Source organism: Ornithodoros turicata, chromosome 4 (genome assembly GCF_037126465.1).
Source record: "Ornithodoros turicata isolate Travis chromosome 4, ASM3712646v1, whole genome shotgun sequence".
NCBI lineage: Eukaryota > Metazoa > Arthropoda > Arachnida > Ixodida > Argasidae > Ornithodoros > Ornithodoros turicata.
Window position 1 is genome coordinate 64,481,302 of NC_088204.1, and position 25,198 is coordinate 64,506,499.

Sequence of the window (25,198 nt, forward strand, 5' to 3'; positions counted from 1 at the left end):
CATCCTTGACCCCTGCAGGAGGGGATTATAAGAGGAGGACAAATAGGTTGTCACAAATAGCTCTCTTTGCTGATATTATGATTAACTTTTCCGACGGTTTGCCTAGAACGACAAGTTGAAGGACAGCAAGGATTTCGGGTAGATATCTGGTTTTACCCGAATTCTCGAAAACTTGTTCAGAGGGGGAACTATCGTGAAAAATCGGGTAACTCAGCTGTAACTCTGATACCTTTTAAGAGTAACTTCAAAAGCCTTGGATGCGGCCTACAAAATAGTGCAACCAGAGTATGTCTAGTTTGGACACTAAAATAAATTTAAAAAGTTTAAAATGTTATCCAAAACATTCAAAGTAAGAAATATGGCCTCTTCACATTCTGGAAAATGAAAGTGGCATTCTCGACTGTTTTACGATGCTAACAGAAGGTTACTGTCTCTTTCTTGTAGCGTAGTAGTAGATGAGGCAGTTAAACAACAGCACGACAAACACAACACAAGCCTCACGACACCGCAGTTGCATACCATAGTGGCAATTGAAGAAAACGTACTGCAGGCGCCGATTGTTTCAGCTGGCACTATTCAAATGAAGTATGCAACTGGTGTTGTGCACCTTGTGTACTAAGTTACTTTTTTCTAAGTCGTAATTAGGGTTCTGCATTTTCGGAATTTATATACTTTGTCATACTCGGTTGTTTTGGCACTTTAAACATTTGAGCCAAAAATAGATGAGGAAACATCGGTAGCTATGGTCACTAGGGGAAGGATTATGGAGGGGAGAGCAGCTTGGAGGGAGAGGAGGACATTGAGACAGCAAATACTTTCCTTTCCTTTGTTGGAGGGTTCCACATGTGCTTTTGAGCCCTCTTGACACACTGATCACAGTGTTACAGAAGGTCTTTCCCTGGACTAGAGGCTAGCAGAGCCGCAGGGCGGACCCTGGAAGCGGTGAAGGAAAAATCAAAATGTGATGCCCCAGAGGAAGAAAAGTGCAATCGGGTGCTGGCATTTGCCGAAAATGCTGAACCCTAGTCAGAGCTACAGCCTGAAGTTTTCGGGATATACTCTTTTCTAAATTCGGGGGTAAAAATCGGGCAAATCAACACGTGCTCTAAATTCATGCGAATTTGGGTGAAAAAAAAGCTTCCAGTATGCTAAATTCTGGGAGAAATCTGGCTCCGTTACTCAAAGTAACTGTACTGGTTTGGTACAAATGGTGACTTAACTGTATTTGCTGCCAAACAAGTCAGTGTGCATTCCTACAGACATCTCAGTGAGGGCAATTTGCCGGGTAAAAATCAGCTTTCACCCTAAAGAGCCAACCTTCAATTCAGGGAAGAATCTGGTTAAACCCCAAGACTTCGGGCTCTAGTCACAACTAATTACTTTTTGGAAGCATGTGACTAGCAACTACTTGATGTGGTTCATGAGATTGCTTTTAAGGCCTGCACCGTACAACCAACTTTAGTAAAATTTTTCGGGATTCACATTTCGCAAAGGTGTCTGTGACGCACAGTGGTGCTCCAACTTGGATTATGCTTATCAGTGTGGCATTTTTGACGCTTCAGAGGACTACCTCCTAGAGGACGTGAGGGGCTACACGTTCCTGACACAGGGTCACGTCCCCGTACCTGGAGTCGATGATGCGCAGGAGTTTAGGAATACTGTCAAGTCCATGCAAATCATGGGGCTCAATCAAGAGGACCTCAATTGTAAGTTTTTTTTCCATTTCTTTCTGCTTCGTGCTTAAAAGAATGTTTTGTATGTAAGGGGGATAGTCCCCAGTCCTTCACAAGCATCACTGGGTTTAGGTATTTTGCTGACAAAATATCCTTACTTTGAATATTTCTTGAACTACAAATAGAAAGCTGCAAAAAAGTTTTTGTCAACGATATCATGTCACTATCCGGTGAGATGGTGAAGTTAGTTTAATCTGGTAGTACAGCTTGGGACAAAAGTTTACGGAACATGGCACTGGAATATTTCTTCATCGGAGCTGCCGCCTGCTAGCTAGTAAGAAGAGATCGAGTAAGAAACTAGTGACTGGCTATTCTATCCATCCGCTATGTCCGCTCCTATTTGCTGCTAGGGTGCCGCACCAATGGAGAAATGCAATACCCCGGTGTTCCGTAAACTTTTGTCCCAAGCTGTACCACCACCGGGTGACACACTGCACTAGATCTGGCCCTTGGAAAATGCCTTCCCACATGTAGCGCTGCAAGGTGGCTGGTATGATTGTTTGCTACGCTGAAGAAGGATCGATTTCCTTTTCAGCGATTTTCCGGATCGTGTCTGCGGTACAGCTCTTTGGCAACATGGAGTTCAAGCAGGAGCGTAACTCTGACCAGGCGACCTTGCCCGACAATACGGTAGCGCAGAAGGTGAGCCACCTCCTCGGCTTGAACGTTACCGAGATGACCAAGGCATTCCTGAGGCCCAGACTCAAGGTGGGCCGAGACTACGTCACAAAGGCCCAGACGAAAGAGCAGGTATGGCTTCGCTGTCATGCATTGTGGTCATGTGATATGTTCTGTGCTTGTGGTTATGCTCTTAAACCCATACTTTACCACATAACACACTGGAGGTCAACTTCTCTGCGTAATCATGTTGTTTGTGGAAAGCACACGGTGTACACTATTTTGAGACAATTAATATAGCTGCGTAGGTGTCACTAAAAGGCGTGTGCCTTATCGCCTTCTTAATGACTTCTGTTTTCAACAAACCACGGGAGAGAGTGATGGAAGTGCTGCGCCAAACTGCGCCAATCACAGGGTGCTGCGCCATCCTGCGCTGTAGGTGTTTTTGCTGCATTTACGCCAAAGTTGCCCCAAAGCGCTGAGTAGGCGACTATTTCTCAGTACGCTGATATCGCACACGTCACGAGAAAACGAAACCCGTAGTGAACGAGGCGCACCAGCGTCTCACCAAATTTAAACGTGAGAGGGAGCTGTCTCAGTGACTTACTAGCCTGCTAATCTGAAGAAGCTGATGCCAGCTAGATCTAGCCCTAGCCCTAGCCCTAGCCCTAGCCCTAGCCCTAGCCCTAGCCCTAGCCCTAGCCCTAGCCCTAGCCCTAGCCCTAGCCCTAGCCTACTAGATTATAGGGACCACGTCATAATCGGCAACCCCTATGAGGAGCCCGTCCGCACGATCCACTAGGAGTGCTGCACATTGGTCCGCAAGATCAACTCCTGATTGGACAATAGAAATTTGAATTTTGAACGCGTAGATGCCGTAGATGAAGGGATGCCTATGACGTGCCTATGACGTGCCTATGGGGTGCCTATGTGGGGGCGCCTATGTCGCTATAATCTAGTAGGTCGTGCTCGAGACGCACATGTGCACCGTCACTTTGACGCACCAACGATTGTGCTGTTTGTTTTGTGTTATCTTTTGTGGTTTCCCCAAGTTCAGGGACATGTTGCCAACGTCAATTACCGTAATTTCACGCGTATAAGCCGCACCGCAGATAAGCCGCAGGACGCGTTTTTTGGGACATTTTGAAAATTTTCTGGCAGATAAGCCGCACCCGCAGATAAGCCGCGGGCAATACGAGACGACTGATTTGTGCGACAAAGGAGACCATAGAGAAGGCCATAAACCCTGTGGTCCATACTCCGGGATCGGCACAGAGTACAACAGAGGAGGTCAGTTCTGGAGTTCTACCAAGATTGGATTGTGCCCTTGTGGGGGGGTTTTCGTGGACTGATGGGTCAGTGATCTTCCAGAAGACGTGAATCACTGTCACCACTTTCCTTAAAGCTGCTTGGGGGAATGCACCAGGAAGATCAATCTACTCGAATCTGGACCCGTCCCTGTTACGCACTGTTCGTGCATCTGCAGGGCAGTGCTGTTCCAGAGGCACTGTCGGCCCTTTCGTTAAAATCGACGTATGGGGAAAATACCGGGAAAAAATAGTCATCAGATAAGCCGCACCGGTGGATAAGCCGCAGGGTGCCCGTGAGAAAAAAAAATCGCGCATAAGCCGCGGCTAATACGCGTGAAAATACGGTATACACCAACTGGCGTGCATTTTACTTCTGTGTTGATTGTATCCAAGCTGAGAGGCACGAGGTGATCTCCACACTAGGACCCCTTTTCGATTCCTAAGGGTAGCTTGGCGTGTCTCTAAAGATATCGTTTAGGCCTATTGTTGACGGCCACTGTAACATACTACCTTTGAGGATCGCAAGGCTCATCGACAACGAAACACATTGGGTACGTGGACACGCAGTTCACTACCGCTCTGCACTGACTCCACGGAAGCGGCTACGCCAGGTTAGGCTAGTGGCTCCCTGATCTCGCGGCTCTAAATTGAGTGGAAAATTGCCCAAGACACAAAACTTAAATTAATGTGGAAAGCGCTCATTCCACATCATAAATTAGTTACCATACACGACCAAGGCCATCCGACGGCGGATTGCGAAGCTGCGCCGTGCTGTGCTAAAACTCTTATTTTCCCTACACCAGAACGATTCGAGGCACTTCCATCACTGGATGTCATTTGGGACGATAGTTGACTCGGAGTGCAAAATGCGGTCAAATTTTAAGGTTGTAATGTTTGTTGCAAGAGTGTAAAAAAGTAATGTCTTTGAAAATCAAGAAGTTGCCGCTTTTACAAAGTAACTTGCCTAATAAGTCATGCATCAAAACTTGCTTTCGTTATTGTGTTCAATGTTGCCATGTTGCGAACCAGTGCTCATGTCTTTATGCTGTGGAACTCTGCTATACTTTTAGTTATATATAGCAGGTAAACGGTATTAATCACAATATACCCATTGGTTCTTGCCAGGTTGAGTTTGCCGTGGAGGCAATTTCCAAGGCATGCTACGAGAGGATGTTCCGCTGGCTGGTGAATCGAATCAACCGTTCTCTCGACCGAACCAAGCGGCAGGGGGCCTCCTTCATTGGCATACTTGATATTGCTGGCTTTGAAATCTTTGAGGTGAGTTGGACACCTTTATTGAGTTGAACCTACAAATTCCATCTCATTACATCTACTTTAGCAGACCGATTTTCCGGACTTTGCAGTGACCGGAAAAAAGTCTGAATAATACAGCAGCCTGAAAAATCCGAAAATTACTATATTAAACTGTCTGTAATTCTGCCCTGTCGCATGTGGCACCTGCGTGTGATGATATCTGCTTGCATCTGCAACGTGTCGAAAGCTGGTGAACAGTGAAGCGTGCCCAAACAAACTCCAGACTTGCGTCCAGACTGAAAAGTGCCGGGGGTGCCGGTGCCAAAAACCATGGCGTGCGCGCTCACTTGCTTGTGCTGGATGGATGGGTGGATACTGTGACTTTCCTCTTTGGAAAGGGCGGTCGCTTGCACCACCTAGACTAGGATTGACACATTACTGAGATTCAAATTATGACTCGTGCCTGAAATGCAGTTCGCTGGCGCCATGGCATCACCTAGCTAGCATCATCACGGCTCGAAAGTTTTAGAGCAGTCTAGTGCACAATCCAAAATGGTGGTTTCTCATTTGCTGCCCTAGTGCCCAAAATAGTCTTATTGGTGCTTGTCCGCGAACGTTTTAGTCCGGAAAATCGTTCTTTCGGACTTCAGTCTGACCAGAAAAACGGTAGGGAAAATGTATTAATCCTATGGGCGAACTTCACGGTTCACTGTGGGAGTCCGAAGTATAGAACGAGTCCGAATAATCGGTGTCCAAAAAATCAGTCTGCTACTGTATTGGGGGAAAAAATTGGCTTAACCAACTCCTTGCTGTTCCAGCTCAACTCATTTGAGCAGCTCTGCATCAACTACACCAATGAAAAGCTGCAGCAATTGTTCAACAACACCATGTTTGTCCTTGAGCAAGAGGAATACCGTCGCGAAGGGATTGAGTGGAAGTTCATCGATTTTGGACTGGACCTTCAGCCAACGATAGACCTCATCGAAAAGGTATGTCCTAGCATTCTGTGGTGTATTTTTTATTTATTTTTTTCTGACATTACGTAACATAAGCTTCCGTATGATCAAATTTGGGAGACACAGGTGCAATCGAAGGGATAGTCCGTCCAGTGATGTAGAGTGATTTAAAGACTATTGTTGTATTAGACACTTTAGACTATTAGACTATTGTTGTATCAGACAAGTTATGTGTAGATGCCAAATGCTCTTAGAGATAAACAAGAAAATCCTGTGGCATCTCCACATCTGGTTTAGGTTTCATGGTGATGTAAGCATGATTGAGGTCTGTTTTGAGACAGGTAAAATGTAATCTGCAAATTTTGTCTCAAATCATTGGCTTGACTGCTAGGTAGAAGCAAAACTGGAAGTTACTAGCAGAGACATCACAACACCAATTGTACTCAGTATAAAATTGTAAATAATTAGCTGTGAATCTAATTGAAAAATATTGCACTGAGACTTTGAGCACCGTGACAAAGCATGTGATGTTCAAACGTTAACCACGGTAGCATCCCTGAGCAGAAATCGGGAGGGTCTAGGTTTCGTGTCCTGGCGTCAGCACCTCTTTCCTCAGTTATTTGAATTTAATTGGTTCTTCGGCATTGGAGGCTTATGTGTTTGTGTCACCCATGTTTGTAACCTGCTTCGGCTAATTCTCATTGCGTACAAAAGCATGTGATGTCTGTTTAGCATTTGCTTGGATCCGGAGCGTGACTTTTAACATAGCCTAGATTATGAAACTGGTTGTCACTGCTGCATTTAGATCCCTTACAATATTGTGCACATAACACTTGATCTTTTTAACTTTGTTGTTATTTCTTTTTAGCCCATGGGTATTCTAGCTCTCTTGGATGAAGAATGCATGTTTCCTAAAGCAACGGACAAGACCTTTGTGGAGAAGCTCATGACATCTCACAATGTTCACCCAAAATTCATCAAATCTGACTTCAGGGGAACGGCCGACTTCAGTATTGTTCACTACGCTGGCAAGGTCAGTGGCAGTTCACACGGTTGCATCTTCCCAGGATGCTGTCCATCTGTAACATACGAAAGGAGAATGCCAACTTCTGTGTCTCTTGTTCTCAGGTGGACTATCTGGCCAACCAGTGGTTGATGAAGAACATGGACCCCCTCAACGAGAACGTCGTCTCTCTGCTCCAGAACGCCCAAGATCCTTTTGTGGCTCACATTTGGAAGGACGGTAAGTTTCCCAGTAATCAATCCTTGTGAGCTGCTCAGTGGGGTTGAGATTTCTCATTGGCTCAGCCATATCTTTGAGGATTCACCGATCTCTGCCTCTTTCAGGAATACCAGCAAGTAAATGCCCAAATGTCTCATTCTGTGATGAGAATTTTAAAGATAAATTTTAAAAATTCTTAGTTCATAATCCTAACTTCGTTTCAATCCATCCAGAGAAGCTCGGAGATACTACTGCGGAAGATTATTTTGTAAATTTGGCCTTGGTTCATTTGTTCCAAGGTTCATCCTGAGCTGAACTAGAAGCATTAATTCCTTAATAGAAATGTTAAACTGGGTGCTTCTTTGGAAACAAAAGCTACAATCATGTTTAGAAAGCACCAGAATAGCATGTTTCATACCAGAACTTTCATACCAAGAACAGGTGCCTGAAGGACATTCAAATGTGATACATATCTGCAGTTGGGTGCAGATAAATGATGTTGCAAACCTTTGTAGTGACCTCGAGATACGGTTTTCCTCCACTTCTTTCTTTTAGTCTCCTGACATTTGGTCCAATTTTGTAGTCCAAGCTGGAAGATTACCATTGCAGAGTCGAAGCATTTCTTTAGTGCTTGCATATAAAAGTTGCCTGATCGTAAAATACTGCATGGATCTTGCTGCAGTGAAATAACGGCAAGGTAATTTCTTACGCAGCTGACATTGTAGGCATGGGAGCGGCAACCATGGGGGACACGCAGTTCGGTGCCCGTACCCGCAAGGGCATGTTCCGTACGGTCAGTCAGTTGTACAAGGACCAGCTGAGCAAGCTCATGGTGACGTTGAGGAACACAAACCCGAACTTTGTGCGTTGTATCATCCCGAACCACGAGAAGAAGGTGAGACACGCCCTTCTTGATTTTGCTTATGGCTGCCGGGATTTGAGTGATATTTGTATCAAATTGGGTCAAAATTGGGGTTTTATTTGAGGAGCTGTAAATCGGGGTAAGATTGAGCTATATGGGTACATAGGGGGTAGAAAAGAGATTTTTTTTTTAATAGCAGAGATTAGGAAGTTACTCGACAAAAGGAACTCGTTACCAGTTAAGTTCCTTCCCACAATGGACGGTGCAAGATGTTTTATAATAGTTCTGATATACAAAAACTATATCAATATTTGGTATAGTTTTGATATATTTTTGAGACATAGCTTTCAGTGATATATGATAGTCAACCTTTATGTGCTTCTTCGGGGAGGCATTTGATGGTTTTGATCATCTCGTACTAAGATCCTTCAACAGAGCACATAAGCAGGCACCAGAATTTTAGGGTCCATGAGTTACCCTCTATGACATTTCGTAAAACCACGCCAACTTTTAATGTTGCTACACAGTGCCCTCTATCATTACAAATACACTGCTCATCGTGATGATGCTAGTCACGAGAGACTCTTAATACACAATGAAAACAGAATTTGTAGCATTCACTAAGCAACAACAAGGGAGCGGAGTCAGTCCCGGAGTGCACGTACGACCGGCGCAGATGTGGCTATCCTCTTATTAGAGAAGGAGGATGCAGCTTACAATGTTTGTAGATCAGAATTGAACAAAAGGAACTTGAACTTAACCCCAAGTTACTTTGACAAAGTTACTTTAAATGGAAAGAGTTCAAGAAGTTACTGGAGCTCAAAAGCAACGAGTTCAGTTAAAAGCATGCCCTACTTGATTGTAACGACCATGTCATAATCGGCAACCCCTATAAGGAGCCCGTCCGCATGATCCGCTAGGAGCGCTACTCATCGGCCCGCATGATCTGCATCATGATTGGACAATGGAAATTTGAATTTTGAATGCGCAGAAGCTTATATACGACCACTGTAGCAGATGACAGCAACAGCTCTTATGAAAACGCGTAGAATGATGATGATCAACCTTAGAAAGAAACATCTCCCGTAGGACATGCACCGCTTGTACAAAAATACTAAGGTAAGCTGAAGTACAAAGTATTGCAGAAATTGAGGGAGGGCTGAACTGGGCCGAGTAGGAGCGCCACCGCTAGCTTCCAAACGCGGCACTGGGAAGGGGTGCCCATGACATGGTCGTTATATTCTAGTAGGTCATGGTTAAAAGTTACCGAAAAAAGTAGCTTAGTTACAGTAATGAGTTACACACAACACTAGAAAGTAGAGCGCGCATGTCGCATTTCAGATGAGATGTCGCAACAGCGAGATTACGGGGGCTGTGCTGATTACGTAGTGCTCAGCGTCTTCCAGTGCCTGTGTTGGTGGCTAAGTTTGCACATTGTCAAGTGCATTTTCGGGGATTTCTGGGATGACGATGATGCAAATCGGGGCGGTAAAAACGCGTTTTACCAGGTTTATCCCGAAGACACAGGGGTCTATCCACACTGAGTGCGCAAATGTCTCTATGCAGGCGGGTAAGATTGATGCCCCACTAGTACTGGACCAGCTGAGATGCAATGGTGTCCTGGAAGGAATCAGAATCTGCAGGCAGGGATTCCCGAACCGTATTCCTTTCCAAGAGTTCAGGCAGAGGTGAGGATGCCGACCACATACTATTCTCATGAATCGGTTACCTTGGTAGTGTCTGTGTATCAGAGCTTGAAGGTATAGGGCATTTTGAGTTTGCACGTCGCTTGCCCTTCACATGAATCCGTGATCCGTTGCTTTCTTTGTCGTTGTGGCCTTCTACGTCCGTGAAATATGTAAACTCACTTTGTATGTACACTCACATCGTGAGGCAATACAGGTAGCGACAGGCAGATGTCCCGCTACAGTGGAATCTCGATGATACAAATCTCTCTGCACGACGGAAAATATTCGTATCAAAACTTTCCATTAATTTCTATTTCATTACTCGTAGTGAAAGAGGACGGTCGAACGCTTTTTCGTTTTTATCCAGTGCTGCCGAAATTCGCGAGAGGATGCAAAAGGCCCAGCTCGTGCTTTCCACCCGCGAGTTGCGCGACAGTATGGTAAAGGGAGCCTAATGTTGCCAGAAGTTGTCCTGATATGTTCCCTCCATGTGTTCTGGTCGCTCCTAAACCAGTTCCGCATCACACCGCTTCGGGGGTTTATTGTTGCGGGGGGGCAAAAAGGTCAAACTCAAAATGGAGATAAGGTTCCACGCGGTGTAATCACTTGATGCTATTTTCACCGCCACCAAAGGGAGAGTCGTTGCTTGCATCGCATAACATGGTGTAATTGGGTTCGTGGTGAGGATGATGAGAGCCTCCATCCCTTCCTCCATCTTCAGAAGGAGGAGGAGCATGACTGGCGCGCTCTTGCGTCACGGGGGAATGCGACCTCTGTCACCTCCTTGTCTCGTTCGTATCACCCGCAAAAGCAAGATAACACGTTCGTATAATCTGAACTGAGATATATGCGAAGAATATGCATTCCGGTCAGGGCCGTAAAATAATTTGTGTCATCCCGAAATTCGTATCATCCATACCATGATCCTACTGTACAGAGCTAGATTGTGTCTAGGTACTGAATTAGTGTCGTCGTCGAAACTGTTTGGATAGCTCTGAGTTGTAGGTGTGGCCTCTCGAAAATAAAGAGGAAAATAGACAGATTTGGAAGTAATTCTTGTCGCACCACCGGAAGAGTGCTTTCAGGGTGTCTACCAAGCTGGGAAACAGGGAATTGTCAGGGGATCTTGTTGCGAATGGGAAAAGTCGGGGAATTATCGGGGAATTTGCTAAAAGCAGCTGAAGTCAGGCAAAATCACATAGCAGTGCAGTGACGATGCGCAGTGAATCGTGGGTGCCGATTCGCGGTTGAGCGGTCACGCAGCATCAATGTTGCAACTGCGAATATAGCTGTTCGCCAATACGACAAGCTTGAAAGCAGAAAAGTAGGGCAACTTCTATACTCAACAAGTTATCTCTTTTATTAGGGATTTGTATCACAACATAGCAGCAAGTGCCAAGTTCCCTTTTGTTTTGGTCAGGGGATTTGAAGACTGCAATTTAGTAGACACCCTGGCTTTCTACCTTGCCCTTAAATGTGACAGAGAAGAGACAGAAACCCTGCTCTGTTACATGTGAGAGAAAGAACACTTTGGTGTTGCAACAAAAATTATATCAGAAACTTAAAAAAAAATTTCTTTGTGAGTGGGCCATTTCCTTATGTCATATTGGCTTGATCCTTTTTTTATGAAAACGGCAATGGTGTCCGCACGCTGAAAGGCACTGATGATGCCCTTGCATCGAACTTCTATTTTTTATGATTAAAGAGGACAGTGCCCCAGGAGGTTGCTAGTGTGACCTAGATTATATTGCCATTTATTGTAATAAAAAAAGTCATTTCCTCGTTACGTAAAATTCTGTCCATAGCTAGTGCAGGCAATCTGTACACATACCACTACCAGAATGTACCAAATTGCTCTTGATTCCAGGTACGAGCTTCTGACTCCCAATGCCATACCAAAGGGATTCATGGACGGAAAGTTGGCTTGCGAGAAGATGGTACGGTCTGCCTTAGTTTTTGTTGCAGCAATGTTCATGTCTTGTGAGAAGAAATCGTGGGATGAGATCATTTCCTTGAGCATTGAGTTCACTTCAAATTGTTACACGCTATGTTAATTTCATACTCGTCATCATAATTCAAAGCTTTGGTTCAGTTACAGAGCTACAATCGAAATTATACCGGACTCTTTCTTGCTTCGGCGCCAAGCAGTGCACGTTGTTTCAGCTCGTGCATCAGTGTTTTTGGTCCATATGGCGCGTGCCACGCCATGGAGCAGTCCCGGTGAAAAGCAATAGAGCGCATTGCGAAGCTGATTGGCGTCGCTGTCCGAAGGACATGAAGATAAATGTTGTCAGTAGAACATTCGTGAGAACTGTTGTGGGCTACAATTCAGTGAATCTGTATTGAAAAATACAGCAGTGCGCATCAAGCCGGGATATACGAAACACTATGATCGGATCCCTTCGAAATCCACACGCCTACGATAGGTGTGTGCGCGCTACTCCCGCTGTCTCATTGGATGCCGCCAAACTTCGCCTCCTGGGGGATCCGATTCGTTGCCGTCAAAAGCGGATCTGTTTTCATCAGGTTTTTCTTCTCAATGGTAGCACTCTGTGAATTAATTTTGCTTGCATTATACTAATTGAAACACTGACTTTCATTTGAGAGCAAGTTCTTTTTGCATTTTAGTGCCCCTTTAATGCTTTGCTGAAGAAATTGTTCGCATGACTGTAACCTGTGTGCAGATCGTAGCCTTGGATCTGGACCAGAACTTGTACAGAGTGGGACAGAGCAAGATCTTTTTCCGAGCGGGTGTTTTGGCTCACCTGGAAGAGGAGAGGGACATCAAGATCTCGGACCTGATAATCCAGTTCCAGGCCTACTGTCTCGGATTTCTTGCCCGAAAGTAGGTAGAAACGTACGAAGATATACTTGCAAATACGTATTGCACGAGGTCGGAGACAGTCGCTATAGAGTGCGGTACAAATTTGGAATTGAGGCGCACGTTTTTTTCCAGCAAAATGTAAGGCCTCTCACTCTTAAATGTGTGTTACGTTATTGTGTGTTTGGAGGTTCGTAGTAGGGAACTTTAAGCTGATGCTTGCTTGTTCTGTAGGAACTACCAGAAGCGCATGCAGCAGTTGAATGCCATCCGCATCATCCAGAGGAACTGTGCGTCGTACCTGAAGCTCAGGAATTGGGCCTGGTGGAGGCTCTACACAAAGGTAGTTTCCTTTGGTAGAAGATATTTGGCATTTGCACACTTAAGAAAAAAAAAATTCCTACTGAGCCTCTGATTTTCTTCCGTACTTTGCATAAGGCATGTTTTAGCGGTTGGTGAAATCTGGTGAAAGCGGTTCGTACCTCATACACGCATCACTGTGGCTTTGGGTAAAATGCGAGAGCGGGACTCATCAAAGTGCTAACTCAGTACTTGGGGGTTCTTCATTTTCGGGTTAAACATAATTTTTCACGATAGTTCCCCCCCAAACAAGTTTTCGAGAATTCGGGTAAATCTCAATATCTACCCGAAATCCTTGCGGTCCTTCAACTTGTCTTTCTAGGTAAACCGTCGGAAAAGTGAATCCTAATATCAGCAAAGAGAGCTATTCATGACAACCTATTTGTCCTCCTTTTATAATCCCTTGCTGCAGGAGTCAAAGACGAGCTTTTGTGGAGTTCGGGCTCCTGTGTTTGAATACCGTGGTCATTCACTGCCCCAGTTCCGAGCAGAAATATAAAGATTCTTGTTTCTCATCCCAGTGTCACAGCAACGGCTTGTTCCATATGCCTTTCGTTTCACCCGAAAATTCCCTGATAACATATCAAAGAGAGATCGTAGAGCCAGATTTCTCCCCGAATTCTCGTGTGTAAATAGCACCTGATTTCCGCCCCCCCCCCCCCCCCCCCCAAGTTTGAAAAATCGTAAAACCAGAAAACGAAGAACCCTATGAACACTAACTCGAACACCATCGAGATCAGTGTATTTTAACTCGTGCTACACTAACTAAACACTTTTTAGCCGCTGCCTCGATACAGCGAAAGAACGAGATAAGGTTTATGACCTCAAATCCGACTTTAGGGTCACGAAAACAAAGGGCACAAGCAGCGTCCTGTTCCCGCGGCGAAAGATGGCATGCGCGATTTGGGTCGGGAGGAATCTGTTGCCTACAAAAGGAAGTCTGAATCATTGGAAGGTTAGGGATTTTCCTTTGGAGGCCGCTCCTTTTCGCGCTGATTTTGAACTGTCCGGTTGCAGCCAAGTACAGGACGAAGGTAACAGCACGAGACGCAAGGTGCTACGCGTGCGTGTGGGAAAATCTTCATTTACGTAGCGGCATAAGTGACTAAATCAGCCTTCATGATTTTCTTGATGGGGACAAACATGCCATAGCAACGGAGAGCCTTACATAAGATGCACTGCCATAGACTTAGGTTTGTGGGAGCGCGACACAATATGGGGAAAGCTGCAGAGTAGAACTGTGCGAATATTCAAAATTTCGAATATTTTTCGAATAGTACTCAAGCGAGGTATCGCTATCGCCATTCTGCAAGTGGGCTTCGCCTCATTGCATCCAAGAGTTAGGTGAAGCCTACTTTGCGAGCTGCCATTGGTTTTGCTTCATTCTGCAAGTCGGCTTCACATCATTGCACCCGAGTGAAAGGTGAAGCCCGGTTTACACTGCTTACGGTATTCTGTCAACGAAGTCTACAATTTCTGTGACCTGATCGTCAACACTGTACTTTGTGCACTGCATGTTCCAGTAAATATACCCTCAACTTTCAGAGTTATGTTCAGTAACAGATGGAAATATGTGGAGTTTCTAAAAAAAGGGTACAGGGAATTCACAATATAAAAATGAAATGAGGAGATGCACAGAAAGCAAGGCTGCACGGGTCATGTCGACTAGCTCTCAATGCAGTTCATCCCACTAATGTAGTCTACCATACACAACACAGAGGGACCCTTCTCTCACGATATGTTATGCTGCATGAAAAGGCTCACAAGTTTAGAGCAGAACATCATCGAATAAGCACAACACCACAAAATATTTCACCATGAGGTATTCGAAATTATTCGAATTGGGCCTTTTCTGATTATTCAAATTCGATTGGTTTTCTGAAGAAACTATTCGGATTCGATTCGCAATGGAAATTTTGCTATTCACACAGCTCTACTGCTGAGGCTTTGGCGGCGTACAAACAATGTGTGACACCGCGTCTTCTAGGCATGATGTAGACGCGTATAACCGGCTATTTCGCTCAAGAATAAAATGCCGTAGGTGCCCTTTGTAGTTGTCGTCATTTTTCACGAAAACTTTTCTGTATCGTAGCGGGAATTTTCTACGCCTAAATGTACAGCACGTGCCCTCGCAAAGGTCGCGATCCGTGACCTTCAATTCGATACAACGAAATGTTGGATACAATGAAAAAAATTTCAGTCCTCGTGAGTTTCGTTATATCGAGGTTCGACTGTACTTTGCACTCTGCGCTGCATCTTGCCATCTTTTGGCTTTTGTTTCACTTTTTCCACCTAAAAATTGCTTTTTCACACGACATCACCAGATTCTGATATTTTATAGCTTTTGGTAGAGAAACCATTTTTTACTCCCCAGATTTGGAAAAGACATAGAACTTTGCATGATCTCAAATCTTTTTTGTTGTGCCCTCAATTGTGCCCATCTGACTGGTATTAACGTGGTGTTCATTGCAGCCAAAACAGACACACACTCAGACAGAGAACACACAACACAAACTGCAAACTCTCAACTAAACTTTAATCGCAGTGCACAGACAAATTTAAACAGTCATAGACAGAAAAAGCAGATAACAATCCGGAAAAGGCACCAAGGTAGAACAAGATCTAGACAAGTTCTGGTACACGTGCCCTCACGATATCAAGTGAGATATTCCAGCTCCGCTTGGGACAGGCCTATGCACTGCGATTAAAGTTTAGTTGAGAGGTTGCAGTTTGTGTTGTGTGTTCTCTGTCTGAGTGTGTGTCTGTTTTGGCTGCAATGAACACCACGTTGAACTTGAACCAACTACCCCAGCTTGCCACCCTTGTGACTGGTATTAAGCTGCTCTGAAGTGCTTGGTGTAATAGCCGTCTCTTTGTTGGTTTCAGGTGAAACCCCTCCTGCAAGTGACAAAGCAAGAAGAGAAGTTGAACGCGAAAGAGGATGAATTGCGGGCCCTGCGTGACAAGATGGAGAAGGCCCAGCAGAATGTGAGGGAGCTGGAGCGAACCTTGCAGCAGGCGACAGAGGAGAAGGGCACCCTGCAGGAGCAGCTGCAGGCGGAGACGGAACTGTGCGCGGAGGCCGAGGAGATGCGTATGCGTCTGGCGACACGCAAGCAGGAGCTTGAGGAGATCCTTCACGACCTAGAGGGAAGAGTAGAAGAGGAAGAGGAAAGGTGTCAAGCCCTGACGCAGGAGAAGAAAAAGCTGCAGGTCACGATAGGTGATCTGGAAGAACAGTGAGTGGTTCTGAGGAACCTCAAATTTTATAATTTTTCTTGTAGTGAGCAAGAAAACTGGCCATAGCAAAGGCATCCACAAGGAAGAGGCCTTTGACTAGCACGTGCTCCGAGGATGCAAATGTCACTCGGGGAAGTGCTCCGTTGAAGGGGCAATAGCGGCAGTCCTAGTCCGCGGTTTAGATATGGCCACTCCTTGCATTGTTGATTTATTTGAGCACTTTTTTGTAATTTGGATTGCAATGTGATATGCTCGCAGTTCAGGAGAAAAACTATGAAATAATTTCGTAACTTATGTTACTAGCTTTACGTTAGTTAACTGCGCACAATATAAGTTGATAGTTACTGTACTGTATTAAAATATTTTACTTAATTGCCACCGATAGAATGCATAATGAATAGAGACTGAAGTTTTCGGGAAATATTTTTTTCCAAATTCGGGGGGTAAAAATTGGGGAAATAAACGTGTGCTCTGAATTCATGCGAATTCGGGTGGGAAAACTCCCACTATGCAAAATTCAGGGAGAAATCTGGCTCTATTACTCAAACGAATTGTACTGGTTTGGTACAAACGGTGATGTAATTGTGTTTGCTGCCAAACAAGCTAGAGTGTGTTCCTACAGATGTTTCAGTTTACCAGGTAAAAATTGGGTTTCACCCTAAAGGGGCCAACCTTCAATTTGGGGTGCAAATTCGGGGAAGAATCGGGTTAAACCCTAAAACTTGAGGCTCTAAAATGAATTAAGATGGGCATCCAAATATTCTCAGTGCTATTTTGCCTTCGCATGTATCTTCGAATTGAAATGGTACAGATGGTCCGCATATGCTTACAGGCTGGAAGAAGAGGAAGGTGCCCGTCAGAAACTGCAGATAGAGAAGTATACGCTGGAGGGAAAACTGAAAAAGCTGGAGGAAGACTACGCACTGTTGGAGGATACTAGCCAGAAGTTGGCCAAAGAGAAGAAAGCCCTGGAAGAAAGGCAGTCTGAGCTGTCCCAGGGATTGGCAGAGGAGGAAGAAAGGGCAAAACATCTGTCCAAACTCAAAGCAAAGCACGAAGCCACACTCAGCGACCTGGAAGAACGTCTGCGAAAAGAACAGCAGGTACTCTTCCCCCTTTCAATCTTTTGCAGAAACAAAGAGCATTCACTGCATCAAACTAGGGTAGTGTGAATATTAGTGTTCTGGAATTCATATAGAATATCAATCACTCGAGCTATGTGATTCCCAAATCGAATATCCAATACTCGGTTTTCCGAATATTCGACTGTTCCCCAATTATGAATGACACCACCCTGAAAGTGGGCTTTATGTGATGCCTCCCTGCATGAGGTGAAGATTTACGCAAGATTTACGCAAGAGAAAACAGAATTTGAAGAAGAAAAAAAGAATTCAATAATTGAATCAAACACAAATAGTGAAAATGTTCAATTCGTGCACGAAATGTCAAATATTCGCACAGCCCCTAGAGTTTACAATATGAACATAGAAGAGTAACTCAGTGTTGATTTTGTGTGTGCAGATGCGTCAGGAACTGGAGAGGGCGAAGCGACGTCTGGAAACTGAGCTTAGCGATCTGCGGGAACAGCTGAATGAAAAGAAGATGCAAGTTGACGAACTTCAGCAGCAGCTGGTAAAGAGGGACGAGGAACTGTCGAAAGCTTTGCTCAGGTATGTTTCTTTCTGCTACTCGGACTTGCTTGTTCATTACTAGGGCTGTGCGAATAGTGATTTTCAAGTTCGAATCGAATACGAATCGAATATGGAGTACCACCGAATCGAATACTGAATATATTCGAATCGAATACGAATAATCGATGCGTAGAACACAAAGATTTTACTTTTATTGAAGCAAGGTAGGCTACACAGAACACTCAGAGTATTTCCATTCAAAAACACCAGCTGCTCCACATGCTCTGGCAGCAGGTCAGTGCGACGATCTGTAACTGTGTTGGAGCATGCAGAAAACAGTCTTTCACTGGCAACCTGGGTTGCAGGTATTGACAGATATTTTTGGGCTGCCTTACACAATCTTGGGTACCTCTTTTGCCCTACTTCTCTCCACCACGTAAGTGGGTTGTTCACCCTAGGCAGGAGCGATGATCCAAGGTAGACAGCAACTTCTGTCGTGTCCGTTCCAGGTGAGGATGCTCCCTTTCTAGTTGCCAACTCCTCAAACACTTCCCACACAGTTGACTTGCCTCCGGGAGTCGCACTTGTCTGTGCCACAGCTGTGTCTTGGGGACGAAGAGTTTCCACTGATTCTTTTTCAACTTCTGTGCATAACAGAACTTTCGCATAGTTCTTTTCTGATCCTGTCTCAAAACACACGTCCTTAAATCTCGGGTCAAGAAGTGTTGCAAGAATGCACAGGGGAGTCATTTTGTAGTCCGGAAACCTTGTTTTCAGTGACTTTACGACGTTTCTGGCAAACATTATGGTGTCTGCTTCTGACTTATCCAATACTCTTTCAAGGAAGGTCTGCACACAGTGCAGCAGGGGAATGACCTCAGATAGTGTGGGGTACTTTGCTGAGCATGCTAAAGTAGCTGAGACGTAGCTGTCACCTGCATGTGATGTCCAGCTGTCACTTGTGATGCTATACCAGCACGGCGATCTTTCCAAAACAGCGAGCAGTTCGTCCTGCAGGCGTTGTTTTGCTTCTTCGTACATCTTGGGTATGACTGATCTTGAGAACGTAGTACGCACAGGAACGTTATATTCGGGAGCGAGTAAGTCCAGGAGACTGCGAAATCCAGGCTTGTCGACGATGCTGTATGAATGCATCCCACGTACGATGAACGATGCGATTCTCCCAGTTATCCTTCGTGCACGTGGAGAGTCTGGCGATAGTTTCGGTTTGAAGGCACTGAAAGACGCGATGTCATCTCTGCGGGTCGCTTTTTCACGGCAGGTTCGGATGTCGTCAGTTGGGCCTGGGCTTTCAGGCTTTCAAAGCTCTTAAACTGAGTGGGGTGCCGTTTTAAATGGTTCACCACAGTGTGGTTGTCGTCCCCGTTGGAGTCTTCAACAATGAGCCGCAGACTAAACACTTCGATGCACCATCGCGGGGGTCAAAAAAGTTCCAAATCACGCTTCTGCGTGCCTCTTCAGGGCCGCTGGAGGTTGCCATTTGCTTCAGGTACAAAGCTGCATAAAGCAGGACACACACGCGTCCCAGTGTGAACGCTGTTGTTCTTCCTCGGCGCGTTCGTCTCCACCGCGAACCATCCATGCTACAGCCTGCCTGAAGCTCCAGCCGCCCCGGTGCGGTGCCCGAGAACAGAAAAAAACTTCGCGCATGCGCACAGCGATCACTTCTCGGTTTGACACGCCGGGCAGATCACGTGCGTTTCCTGTCTGCACTCGTGAGCGCTGGTGAGCGCGTTCCCTAGACAGGGAGGGATAACGCGGTTGAAACTGGGCGGCTGACTTCTTCCGCCTCCGTTTGGCGTGTTCCACGATTGTGGATAGGCCGAATGCATTGGAAGGGAGCCAACCCCGTCGGACACGTGGAGACTTACGTAGCAATCCGGCGACCGCAATATTCGAAAGAAAACTCGAATATTTTCGAATATCACTATTCGATTCGAACGCCGAATCGAATACAGCACTATTCGATTCGATATTCGAAATTTTCGAATATTCGCACAGCCCTATTCATTACTCAATTGGTGGCATGCCGGTTGAGAATCGAAACTTCGTATTGAATGCTTGCTAGCGTCTGCAGTAGCCGACGCCAAAACGTTTGTGGAGACGCACCAACACCACTATTTTCGGCACTGCGGTGGCGGCTTCGAAACCACCATTTTGCATTGTGCACTTGGATTGAATTGGTAATTGGAATCCTAGGCGAGTCTGCTCTAAAACTTCCGAACTGTACCACCAGGTGTATAGCTGCGAACTGTACCACGGCAGCACTGCGGCCGTGGCTTTCGGGAGTTGCGACGCTCTGCTCAGTTTCTGTTTGTGTGCACTGCCGCCGTTGTCAGCTTTCGATGCTAAGGGCACGTCTACTCGGTAAATTGTGCAGCCAGAAAGTAAGTCACTCTGCAGACGATCGCCCTGACCATCCACAACTGTCCCCAGCCGTTAACCACAGGCATAGTGAATATGTTGTCGCTATTGTCAAATATATGCGACTAACCTATGATTAAAGGCCCTGGTTTTCTGCTGTGGCAAATTCAAAATTCTGCCGCACAGACTTGTAAATTCCGCGATTTTCCGCGGCAATGAGTCAGCGGCTGCTTGGAACGGGAAACACTTCATTTTCTTGGATAATGTGGGAACAAAAGATATTTTATAAAGTTAGTTGCAAAATACTGTTGTGGCTCAGCATTACATACATGATATCTTGTGTTTTCCTCTGATGCAGTCTGTTGCCTGCAATCATTTTATACCTGCTGAAAGATCTTTCAGCATCTACAGAGTTTATAGGAACTTTATAGGAAGGAGTTTGAAATACATGCCCTGTGGAAGCTACATCTTTAGGACACCCTTTTTTGTGCCTCGGCTGTAGGCATTATTTAAGAGCCTCAACTTTTTAAAGGCAACCTCCCAGACATCAAATCAAAATCCCCCTGTGCCACAGCTAAACTGCGCACGGGAGGAACACCACCCGTTCCTCAGATGAAGTATGCACAATAAACTTGGGCTAACGTTATTTTAAGCTAAATTATAATTAGGGCCTGACTTTTTCGGGTTTTATTTCTGGCCAAATTCGGGGGGTAAATATCGGGTGATATTTTTCATTTGAAAATGCGGGTGTATTCGGGTTAAATCCCGTTACGGCATATTCTGTCGTCAGGAATTCGGGTGCATTCGGGTGATTTTTTTTTTTATATAAAAATTTGTCTTAACATGGAACTAATGTTTAGCAGTGTTATCAAACTTTATTTTAATGCACGCTTATGAGTGTGCCACGCGACCCGGATGTTTTCGGGTAGATTCGGGTTAAACCCAAATTTTACAGATTTCGTTCGGGGGGTAAATATCGGGCGGATACGGGTTTAACCCTAAAAAGTCAGGCCCTAATTATAATCTGTGTTAGTTCTCCAGCACGGGCAATTTTGTAAAGCAGGCTTTAATTTTGTAGAGCAGGCTTCACCCCATACAGGGAAGCTTCAGGTGAATGCAGTAAAATCAGATGTTATTGGTAACTCCCGCTTTCATTGTTGTAGCTTTAGCTAGTGCAGATTAACAAATTTTGAATGTTGTTTGTGAAAGACTAAATAAGCTTTAATTCCCGTAGACAAGTGGTTCATCATGGTTTTCGTGGTCTTCACTACAGCGTACTGGCTTTTTCTTTCTTTCTTTTCTCTCTGTGAAAACAAGAACATTTTCCCTTACGATTCAGGTGCGATGAAGAGTCTGCGGCAAAGAGTCAGGCACAGAAGGCGTACCGAGAGCTCGAGAGCCAGCTTGCCGAAGTGCAAGAGGACCTGGAGACAGAAAAACAATCCAGAGCCAAGTCTGAGAAGCAGCGGAGGGACCTGAACGAGGTAAACAGAGCCTTGGTGTTTTACTGGGTCTTAAAGGGAGACTTCGCAAGGATTCGAAAGAACTTACGTGAGCATCTTACTTAACATGAACCACCGCCTTGATACCAAATACAACATTTGCATTCATTTTGTGACTGTAATTAATTTGCAAATGATGTAAATAGTAAACCGAAACCAAAATGCAAAGAGCAGAAAACTGAGCAGCGTACTACGGCGGTTCGTCCGGAGGAGCATACCGTGACGTCACCCAGCATTGTCGTCTGCTTCGAAACCTGCATTCTCCCCTCGCGTTTTGAAGGAAACGAAAAAGGATGTCCCATGTAGTCAGAGTTCGAGGTAACTTGTTTGTGTAACTAAGTTCCTTTTCTTGGTAACTTGTAACTTAACTCTGTACTTTTGCGCCGGGGTAACTTTCAGAGGAACTCGTTTCTTTTTCAGGTAACTTTGCCAAAGTAACATAAGTTAAGCTCCAAGTTACTTTTAATTCGCTTTTTACTCACGTCCATGTATTTTCTTGCTTTCTCTCCAGTTCCTCCATGACTTTTTTGTCATAAAACGTGGTATTCAATCAATGACAGTATTTTATACAGGAAGTAAGAACCGCTGCCATTGAAATGAAGCTGAACCATTGTGCACCCACAGGGAGTAAGATGCAGGGCGTCCGAGTAGACCTCTACCAGAGAAACGTCATCACGACGTTGGTAGACAGACTGAGACCGAAACAAATCTGAAGGAGAGGGCTGGGGTTCCACGAACGGGCACTTGTTCGCTATCTCCCATTGAAAGCAATTGAAAGAAAAGCAGGACCGAGGGTTGCGTCCCTTTTAGGGACCATGTTGTAACCCGCTCAAGACCGTGGCCTTCGGGCGCGACCTTGTTCACTTCTAGCTTCGAGCGTAGTTAAATTCTACCAAATTTTGGCTCTGTTGAACACTATGATGTCATTTGTTTACAAACAGGGAGAGGTCTATTGTTGGACATAAATGAAAACAATTTAAGCGTGTTGCACTCCTCCGCAGGCAGAGTTCTAACTCAACTGCTCGTGCGAGCTGCACCTGCGTAATGCTATTTTGTGTCCAAAGTAACTTGGAAGTAACTCGTTCTGTTTTTTAAGTAACTCAGTAACTGCGAGTTACATTTCAGGCTGAAGAACTTCGTTATTAACTTAGTTACATTTTACACACGATAACTCGTAACGCGTTCTCTTTGACGGGTAACTTCTCAATCTATGCATGTAGTTGCTGTTTCCGCCTGTGGCAAACCCCTTGCCACAAAGAACTCATGCATCAAATTGAGCAGACCGTTCTGGCGCCGATTACAATGGGATAGAAGTGAGTAAGCTTTGGAAAAAGGTTGTATCCTTCCAAAACATGAGCAGGTGAAATGAAGCAGCACCGGGTAAAGATGCTGGATAATGTCAGCCGTGTGTTGCTTACCGCGCCCTCTCGCTTCACAGAGGCGAAGCACTCTCTTTGTAATAAATTTGTTCGAATAAAATCTGCGCAGTTTTTGGACGAGATATTTCGTACACATGTTCCTGACATCCCAAAGTTTACGGATTTACTACAACCTTTGTGGTGACCTTGTTGCAGAGTCTTGCCTTAAGGTGTCCTTATTAATTTCCCACCAGGAATTAGAAGCTCTCAAAAATGAGCTTCTGGACTCGCTGGACACGACAGCGACGCAACGTGAGCTGCAGAAGCAGAGGGAGCACGAGGTGGCCAGCATGAAGAAATGCTTGGAAGAGGAAGCCCAGGCTCATGACGTGCAGATTGCAGAGTTAAGGCAGAAGCACCAGCAGGCACTAGAGGAGGTCAATGACCAGCTGGATAATGCTAAGAAGGTAATATGATAGAAATAACATGATTAGGTAACGTTGGTCCGATGAGGCCCAGGAAGGTGTTCGTTCGGGCAGAGCCTGCTGTTTGAGGGTTAAACGCGGCAAAATCCGTTCTTACTGCCGAATCATTGCCACTTCAGATAGAACCTGCGCAATTCCGGAAACAAACTTCGCCAAGTGCCAATTTGGCCACAGTTTCCCTTTTGCTTTTTCAAAATTCTGCGTTAACATCGCGGAGCAACTGTGGCTACAAGAGGCATACAGACATGGACAGATGGAGAGGACAGAAGGAAGGAGTGGGATACTGGGGGGAGGGTTCAGTATGCATACTGGGCTGACTCAATGAGGAACTGTGCCGACACCTGTCTGGGAAGCCTGGGGTTTCCAATTGGGGTTTTAGTGGGTATGGCCTTCAGACACAAGGCTTTATGCGTGCACGTTTATCACATGCATAGGGCCTGACTTTTTCGGGTTTTATTTTTGGCCAAATTCGGGGGGTAAATATCGGGTGATATTTTTCGTTCGAAAATTCGGGTGTATTCGGGTTAAATCCCGTTACGGCATATTCTGTCGTCAGGAATTCGGGTGTATTCGGGTGATTTTTTTTGTTTAATAAAAATTTGTCTTAACATGGAACTAATGTTTAGCAATGTTATCAAACTTTATTTTAATGCACGCTTACGAGTGTGCCACACGACCCGGATGTTTTCGGGTAGATTCGGGTTAAACCCGAATTTTACAGATTTCGTTCGGGGGGTAAATATCGGGCGGATACGTGTTTAACCCTAAAAAGTCAGGCCCTACACATGCAGTACAGGCAATCAGGACTGAAGTGAACCAATCAAAGCACAAAATCCAGTGACGCAAATATGTGTTGAACATGATGTTTTTCATCTTTCATCGTTAATGAGCTCTGTGTCTTATTTGCGAAAAATTGGGGCTGCAAAACTAAGGTTGTGTTTTTTTATTGGACTCTAGCAACTCGAAAGCCGAGAGTGTCGACTCTTGCTGGGCGAAAATGCCCTGGCGTGGGTCTGGTGATGTCATCGCCCTCGCTGTGCCTCCTGTTCTAAAATTCGAGTTCTCAACACTAGAGGAGCACGAGAATCTCCTCTCAGCGACTCTCTTCTCGATGCGAGTCACTGAGGTCGATGACGTACGATGACACTCAGACGTCACGACTCCGACTCCGACTCCGACTCCGACTCCGACTCGCGGGTCGCGCGAGTTGAATACACGAACACAACCTAAGAGGCTTCACAGATCGTAGTAGTGGACATGCTTTTAGCAAAGTAAGAAAGAAACCGTCAAGTCGGTGGTTAGAGCCAGTGACATATTGGCCTGGAGATTGGTGAGCAGTTGTGTCACCAAATCGCGCAAAACCAAAATGCATCCAAATCTTATCTTTTCCTAGATAAAAGCCACCTTGGAAAAGCAGAAAACGAACCTGGAGGCGGAAAACGCAGACATGGCCAACGAGATCAAGGCCCTGGGTGCAGCTCGTCAGGAAAGCGAGAGGCGCCGCAAGGCCCTGGAATTCCAACTCCAGGAAGTGGCTGTGAAGCTGGCTGAAGGGGAGAGGAGCAGAACGGAGGCTGTGGAGAGGGCACAGCGGATGCAGGCGGATCTCGAAGGTGCTACCCAGCAGTTGGAAGATGCCGAGACAAGGGCTTCCCAAGCGGCGAAACTAGCCTCGCAGCTGGAAGGACAGCTCGCCGAGACGCATGTGAGTTTGAGCCTGTTTGTCAAAACGATTGGGGTTAACCACGGTCGCTGACAGATTTTTTTGGACAA

The 25,198-nt window shown here is 45.4% G+C and overlaps 1 protein-coding gene across 3 annotated transcripts in view; it reads left to right on the top strand.

Annotated features, from left to right (window-relative positions):
- Positions 1-25,198, top strand: part of LOC135391687 (myosin heavy chain, non-muscle-like) — a 78,152-nt gene that overhangs the window by 39,232 nt on the left and 13,722 nt on the right. For all 3 annotated transcript variants that reach the window (XM_064622027.1, XM_064622029.1, XM_064622028.1), the window contains 17 exons: positions 1,563-1,706; positions 2,269-2,483; positions 4,787-4,939; positions 5,734-5,904; positions 6,740-6,904; positions 7,000-7,114; positions 7,807-7,988; positions 9,522-9,643; positions 11,511-11,580; positions 12,328-12,488; positions 12,699-12,807; positions 15,711-16,063; positions 16,897-17,167; positions 17,586-17,734; positions 21,420-21,564; positions 23,195-23,407; positions 24,819-25,130. In XM_064622027.1, the coding sequence (XP_064478097.1) occupies positions 1,563-1,706; positions 2,269-2,483; positions 4,787-4,939; positions 5,734-5,904; positions 6,740-6,904; positions 7,000-7,114; positions 7,807-7,988; positions 9,522-9,643; positions 11,511-11,580; positions 12,328-12,488; positions 12,699-12,807; positions 15,711-16,063; positions 16,897-17,167; positions 17,586-17,734; positions 21,420-21,564; positions 23,195-23,407; positions 24,819-25,130 (3,050 nt within the window). The remainder of the gene's footprint in view (positions 1-1,562; positions 1,707-2,268; positions 2,484-4,786; positions 4,940-5,733; positions 5,905-6,739; positions 6,905-6,999; positions 7,115-7,806; positions 7,989-9,521; positions 9,644-11,510; positions 11,581-12,327; positions 12,489-12,698; positions 12,808-15,710; positions 16,064-16,896; positions 17,168-17,585; positions 17,735-21,419; positions 21,565-23,194; positions 23,408-24,818; positions 25,131-25,198) is intronic.